Here is a 7850-nt window from a genome sequence, read left to right as displayed (position 1 = left end):
AAAAAATAAGATTTAATATAATAAATATACTTTTATTTTTTACTTCTATTTTACTTATAAAATTATTTTTATATAATTTTTTAAATTTTTTATTTAAGAAAATATATTTTTTATTTTACACTTATATATTTTATATTATTTAAAATAATATATATTTATTTCTTTAAAATAATTAGAAATATTAATAACTAAACCATTTAATTATATATATATAATTTAATATTAAGACTTAAATATTAATAATTAAAATAATTATAAATACTTATAATTTTATAAGTATTTATAATTTTAATACCATTTATAATTAATTACTTATTATATCCTAAAATTCTATAAAAAAACTTCCTCATATATATATAAACCTTTAAATAATAATAATTTCTAAGTTTACTCTTAAACTTTATTAATTAACTTATCAACTTAATTTACAATCTATTTAAATAATATTTAATCTTATAATTAATTACTATATTATACTTTTTATTTATATAACTTTATATTTTCACCCCAAATACTATATTACCCTCTAAAAGATTTAAACATATAGAATTAAGAAACACAACAAAATACTAAACTGTTTTAAGAAATCTTGCCAAGGAATCCTGAGATAGGTGTAATAATTTTAATTAATAAACTTATAAAAAATAATATTTTTAAAAATAAAATATATATTTTAAACTATTATATCTAAAATCTTTTTATTACTTAAATTAACAATTTTTTCCTATTTATTATTTCTAATATTTATTACAATAAAACAGATTTATTTAACTTTATTAAATTCACAATTTAACAAATTCCTTAAATTATTAATTATAATTTAAATAATATTATAATAAATAATATTCTATTTACTTATACTTAATTATAAATTTTTACTAATATAATAACTTTTAAAATTTTTATTAATATAATTACCTATATTTCTAAATATTACTAAAGTTTTAAATATATTTATAAATTTTTTAATACTAAAATATATATTAAGAAATATATTTCATATTTATCGTAATAAAAATAATTAAATTTAATAAAGCTATAATATATTAAATATATTAGAATCATTAAAATTTTTATTTTTTGTGCCGGGGGGTTGCTATTTCGCGCCATAGTAGTTTACCGTCCCAAAATATAATACCACACAATCAACGCAGTTCCCACAAGTCCCACGTGTCGTGAGCGCCGCCGCAAATACCCAGATCAGCCAACGATCTAAAGTTGATTGTTACAATGCAAATTACTTTTTTTAAACTTTTGATTCGATGATAGCTTCGATGATCAGTACTTTTATATGTTTAGTACCTAAATCTTATGGACTAAACTTAGATACGTCACCGGAATACACTATACTATATTATGACTAACATAATCACGATATTTCGTCGTCATTGTTTCCTCCCCTCGTCGCCACCTTTCTTCCATTACCCTACCACTCCATCAATTACACTATAACAATATATAATAAATACTAGTTTCCTTCCCGTTAAATCATCTTTAGAAGATATATCATAAAAGGAAATTTAATAATAATAATAAAAATGTACAACCGCGGCCCAACAACTTCTTCTCCCTACCTCTTCCCCTCCCCAACCCCCTGGCACAACCCCACAACCCTCCCCGCACCTGTACCGCCGCCAGTCGACCCCCGTCCCTTACCACCAGGCTGGACACAATCCTACGATCGTTCCACAAACCACTATTTCTACACCGACACGAACATCAACCCTTTCAAATCCTTCTGGGAACATCCCGGGGATCTGGGTTATGATCCTGGGGTATATGGTAGGAGATTTACGTATGATGAGGTTTTGGCGGCTAGGAAGAGGGGGTATAGGATTTCACATGGGATTGAGTGGTTGAGGAACTTGAGGGTGCCGAGGGAGGCGAAGGTTCAGTGGAGGTGGAGGGAAGTAGAGAGGAGGGGTGGGAGTGAGGATGATGAGGAAGAGGATGAGGAAGAGGTTGAAGAGAGGGAGGATAGGAGGAGGAGGAGGAGAAAAAGGGGAGATAGGAGCCGTATAAAGTCTCAATCAAGATCCAGATCGAGATTGGAAACGAGACATAGATCATCTGAAGACTATGAAGATATTAGACCGCGTTCTCCACCACAATCTTCTCATATAGAACGGGGTAGTAGCGAAGAAGGATATTATAGTGGAGAATCTGCAGCTGAGAGTTCGGGGACTCAAAGAGTATATTCGACTGGAGGGGATTCTACCAGCGATGAGACTTCTAGAATCAGCAGTCGCAGAACAGATCACGAGATACCTAGTTCTACGTCTCGTCCTGCTGAAGTCCCGGAACAATCTCAATCTCAACCTCAATTTCAGTCTCAAGATCATACTCCGAGACAACCGCCACAATCCCTATCAACATCACAACCGCTAGAAACTATCCCAGAACAGCCCGCAGAAGAATCTACAGAATCTCAAGACCCCACTACTACTACTACACCCCAAACCACCACCACCACCACCCTCGAACATTCAGATCCCCCCTTAGGACAAGGACAAAGACAAGCACAACCAGAGAGGGTATACGCAGCTTCAGACCTCGATTTCCCCGCGATCCCCCAAGGCGGAATATACCTCATCCCCCGCGCTCTAAACCCCTGGATTGAACCTGCTCTTGCATCCATCGAAAACCAAATACCACCTCCACCTCCACCGCATACCAGCCCCACTGGGTCAACAATCGGTAGAACAAGAGATATCCGTACAGAAAGTTTTGAGTTCGGGTTTACTCCTAATGATAATAATAATGACCAACAACAGCAGCAAGAACAACAGCAGCGACAACCGCAACAGTCTGAGGAGAGTCAGCAAGACCGCGATATGACATTTTATATGAACCTAAACAGAGGAGAAGGTCTCGGCCACCGTGGGAGGGTATCTCCAAGATCTCCACCCGCGTCACCAATCCGCGCAGGTAGCGCACGTATAATGCGTACCACAGCCTCAATACCCGATGACAACCAAACCCTTCACTCATCTAGAACTGAAACCGAATTCACCGAAAACACTGAAACCCAATCTCAATACCAAACCCACACCGAGAATCAATCTGAAATAGACTTCCCCCCAGAACCTCCCACACTAATCGACCGTTTCCGCAAAGCCTTACACCTCCACGTCCCCACGCCCTCTGAAAAATCTGCAAAAAGGGAATTCAAAAGAGCCCAACGAGAATCAAAGGAAGCCGAAATCGCTCATCGTAATCAAAGAAGATACCAAGCCGCCGCCGATAGAATGAGAAAACAATCCGAACTCCTTAATGAAATGAACCGTCGTCAAAACGCAATATATCATAGTCAAACTTTAAAGGACAAATTGGGGTTCGATGAGGAAGTATTTAGAAAGAAAATCATAGAAGGTACTTTGATGAATAAACCTTCGGATGCACCTGCTGAGAAGCCACCGAATGAGAATGGTAGTAGTGTCCCTAGTTCGGCGCCTTCGGAGCCGAGTGGGAGTCATGCTAGTCTACCGAATCCTGTGGGACTAGCTGCAGACGCATTCGATACCTCCATGCCAGGAAACCTCCAACCCTCGCCGAATGCACCGATAGGAATGGCCGTAGACGCAGAAGCCGAGACAAGACGAACGATAATGCGGGAAGATCTGAATATAAATAAACTAAGAACTCCTGCTCCGTCTCCACCTAGATTCTATGGTGAAGCACCTCAGATGGTGCCAGATACGCTTTATAGACGACATGAGCATGATCTAAGTCGAGCAATGGGAAGGGAACCGTTTCTTAGAGAGAATTGGGCTAGACACCATGAGGAGATTGATCCGAGGTATGGAGCTTTTGGGTCTGGAAGGTTTGGAGCTGGGAGTCCGGCGGCTGTTAGATGGCAGATTGGTCATAGAGGGTTTCAGCGGCCGCCGAATAGGCCGAGTATTTTTGGGGGGGATACTAGAAGGTATGTTCCATTTCTTTAAATGATGATGCTATATATATTTGGGAGTGTTCTAATTTATGGATTTTAGACATCCGCACTATTTTGATTATGCCGAGTATGATGAACATGAGTGGGATGGAGGCGGTGGATATCGTGGAGCTGGATTGAATTGTGGTTGGTAGTAATATTGATTATAATGTGTAGTATAGAGTTTTGAATAGTAGATAGTTGTACTGTCTAGAAAGGTTCCTACTAGAGGATAGCGACTGGTTGATTAAACTAATTATTTTGCAGCTCGCTTTTATAGATTATACCGACTTACTTGAATGAATGATAAGATGGCTACTCGATCTCTACTCCCAAATAGGATCACCGTCGTCGTCAAATTTGGCCCATACCAAATACCCACATCCCCCTTCCTTCTTCTTCCCTTTGCCCTCTCCACCATTATCATAATTATCGTTATTATCATCATTATCGCCATCCTTCCACTGATTCCCCACCTGACAACCCCAAAAATACCACCCCATCCGTTCCCTAACTCTCTGCACAGTCTTCAGCACACACCCAACTCCACATTTACACTTCGGAATCTTATCCGGCCGTAGAGATTCCCTATAACATCTGAATGTGATATTGATCCTCTTCCCACCGGCTATAGGATGGGGTTGTATATTATTCGCTGGATGAATTGAGTGTTTCCAACTTTCTTGACATTCGGCATGCATGATAAGTAATGAATTATGCGGTAGATGGATTGAAGCTTGACCTTCAGATTGCCATTTCCATTGTTTCCCCGCACTTCCACCTTCTTCTTCTCCTTCTTTCCCATCTAAGCTAGAATCAGGTTCAAACGGAACAGTAGTATCAACAACCACCGGTGCAACTCTTCTTAATCGAAACTCCCTTTCTACACCTAGACTTATAGAAGCGATCACGGTCCTTGGTCCTAGGTATGTAAGTTGATCTGAATGCCAACCGACACTTTGTTTTGCACCATCGTAGCAGTTCATGAATGCGGAGGTTATGTGCCATTTTTGTGGCGGTAACATGTGTTTTAGCTTTTGACCGTGCGGGTAGACGGTTGAGATTCGGGATGTGAGTTGGGAGCGGATGAAGGATTCGAGGTGGGGGATGATTTTGTGCATTGTTGGGGTGAAGGTTCTTATCTGTTTTTTTTTTAAAAAAAATGTTAGGAGTAGGGGGTTTTGGGGTTTTGGGATTTTGGGGGAGAGGAGAGGATACTTACATCTTCAAGAACACTACCGTTGTACATATAACCCCTCCGATGTCTAATAGCCATTTCCTCGTCTTTGACGAAGAAGGAAGCTGTATGCGGACTACTGACATTTCGTTCAAATAGTCTAAATTCGTATTTTCCAAACGATGGGGCTTCGGCGAGACATTCTCTTAAAAGTTGGTTTGCTGTATCCGGTGGTAGGAAGGAAGGGTGTAGTGTTGCTGGGGTGTAGTAGGGTACTTGAGATGGGGTTGTTAAATGAAGAGTTTTGAATTTGGGAATTGCGGGGAGGGGGAATGGGATTTTGCGGGTGGATTGTGGTGGTGGTGGTGGTTGGTTTGGGTCTTGGAGGGGTGAGAGAAAGGTTGAGAGGGAGGATTGGGTTGGGATTGAGGTTGATTGCTTTTTTGATGGAGATAAAGAAGAAGAAGAAGAGGCGAGTTTTGAAGCTGAGGAGACGGAGCCATTGCATGTTAAGAGGAGTTCTAGGAGTGTTTCTGGAGATAGTGAGGGTTGGAGAGAGGATAGAAGTGCCAGTTTGAAGTCTGTGGATTCTTCTTCTTCTCCCTCTTCTCCTCCTTCTTTATTTTCTTCAATCGATTGGCCTAGTGAGTCTATATCTTCTTTACTCTCATGGTGCTCCATCTGTAGAATTCCCGGAGTATCTTCATCATTGCTGATATCTTCCTTCAGGATATTACTGCGTAAAGCTGTTGTATTCGGTGCATATTCCAGCACCTGTTTCTTCGCAATCGAACTCTCGACCACGGGAGCTTTAGACTTCGCAAATGCTTCGAAGAAGTTTCGCTTCTTTTGAGCTGCGAGTTTATTGTTCTTCGACATCTAAATATTATACTTAATTTTGTTAGACAATGGAGTCTTTCGATAAGGTGATATGTTGATTTTTTTAGCTGCAAGAATGCCGTTTTGATACCCTATGTTCATATATTCATGAGCTCACCTTGCATGCGTATAAAGAGAAACCCCAAAATAAACCAACCGGACACTGTGATTAGTAAACACCAGTTTGTTAATTCAGTTCTTGATTCCAAGAGCTTAGGTGGTATGGTAAAGCAGGATGAGTTAACCAATTGCGTTAACGTTAGTCGTCGGCAGCCGAATGGAATGATTACTAATCAAACTTCCCAAAAGACGACACGGCTCAGCCGACGCGTCTTCCTGACAAAGCCAGTTCACGTGATATCGTCATATGAAGAAATATCCCACACTTTCAACACACGACTAGCTAGCTCTCCTGAGAGAATCAAATCAACTTGCGCTTTCCTCCTTTTAAATTTATTATATCTAAACCTTTCGAAACTAATCTTCATTGGGGCTTGATTAAGGTCAATGAGCTAGTTTGGCGCGCTCTTAAGTCTATTAGGTGCGAATTCTTAATTTACTAGTTATTTAAACTAAGAGCGGATTGACTTATACGCCAGGCCACGCTCGTAGGAAAACCTACAATACAAAGGAAAGTCGCCCGTTCCTCTTTGCCATTCTACATGTTTACCATATATAAATTTATTCTTCTACCTATCTATCTATCTATCTATCTACCGAATCGGCGGGTGTAATATCGAACTTTTACTGGTTACTTTAACTACCTACTTCCATATTTGCACGCTTTCTCACCATTTATATATACTTATTATACTTATGCCTGAATTCGTAAGTTTTTATTTCACAGGGACAAGCTTTGTCGACGAACTCTCGAGACTACAAAGCTAGCTAACTAGTACTTACATATAACAACCTTTATTACCTACTTAAGTAGTTATATATATTTTTGGAAGATATTGCCTGGAGAATTTGGATCTCTTACGTCCCCGATAGCATAGCCATATATAGATACATCGGTTTCTAGAATATAATGCAAACTTCTCAATCATAATTTTCGAGTGATATAAACCAGCTGAAGCGGCCCCGCTACCATTATGTGCAGCCCATCCTCCGAAAAACGCCATCAGCTTTAACAAAAGAAGAAGTCCAGTTTACCAAATATTAACACCAGCTCTTCTCAAGGTCAGGAAAACCTTCAACCCCCCGGCTCAATCACGAATGAATATCATCGAGTCGTAGACCTTCTAATACAAGGTCAACAACTCCCATATGACCGAACTCAGGTTTGGGGCACCTGCTACCCATATCAATCCAACAACAAAATGTTCAGCTGGTTATGCTGACCCCGTGACTGATTAAACCGACACCAGTAGTGTATGTACTGAAATTAACCGTAGATCGTGTGCTGAAAACCCTTTTGAACCTTGTCTGAATACCGAATACCACGAATATTATCTGAGTAATCATAAACTGCTGTTGGATAATATATCGTTTGGATTAGGGTGGGATCCGGCGTTTCAGGGGCAGCGGCTAGTGGAAGAAATCCGTCGTTGTTGCCGTTGATAACACACAGTAGCGCCTCGAGTTCTTCGCAGGCGACATGGAATCAAAACTTAGAAAACCTTCAAAGATGTGATATTTATATATGTGTATCGATAGTACTCATCCCACAAGCATACTCTATCAGAGTTTGCATTATAAATCCTCCCTCTTGATCGACTTTCTTCGGATTCCCCGCTCGTGTAGAAATAAATGCTGTTATTTCCCAATGTGGCAAAAAGTATAAGGAGTTCGCATTCGTAAGAGCGTACTGCTGGGGGTCGTCTAAATCGGCTTAAATGAGCCTTGCGGGTATGATTCTTT

At 39.5% G+C, this 7850-nt stretch overlaps 2 protein-coding genes across 2 annotated transcripts; one reads left to right on the top strand and one right to left on the bottom strand.

The window, feature by feature from the left end:
* Window positions 1-1538: 1538 nt before the first annotated feature.
* On the top strand, window positions 1539-4086 carry AOL_s00176g111 (uncharacterized protein; the record flags this gene model as incomplete). Its single annotated transcript, XM_011128246.1, has 2 exons — window positions 1539-3925; window positions 3993-4086. The coding sequence occupies 2 exons, from the start codon at window positions 1539-1541 to the stop codon at window positions 4084-4086; spliced, it is 2481 nt and encodes an 826-aa protein (XP_011126548.1).
* A 171-nt stretch (window positions 4087-4257) lies between these two features.
* On the bottom strand, window positions 4258-5987 carry AOL_s00176g110 (uncharacterized protein; the record flags this gene model as incomplete). Its single annotated transcript, XM_011128245.1, has 2 exons — window positions 4258-5073; window positions 5154-5987. 2 exons carry the CDS (start codon window positions 5985-5987, stop codon window positions 4258-4260), a joined length of 1650 nt encoding a protein of 549 aa, XP_011126547.1.
* Window positions 5988-7850: the final 1863 nt, after the last annotated feature.

This window comes from Orbilia oligospora (genome assembly GCF_000225545.1).
Source record: "Orbilia oligospora ATCC 24927 unplaced genomic scaffold scaffold00176, whole genome shotgun sequence".
Taxonomy (NCBI): domain Eukaryota; kingdom Fungi; phylum Ascomycota; class Orbiliomycetes; order Orbiliales; family Orbiliaceae; genus Orbilia; species Orbilia oligospora.
The sequence above is the reverse complement of the archived record's forward strand: the minus strand, read 5'-3'. Positions and strand labels throughout refer to the sequence as shown.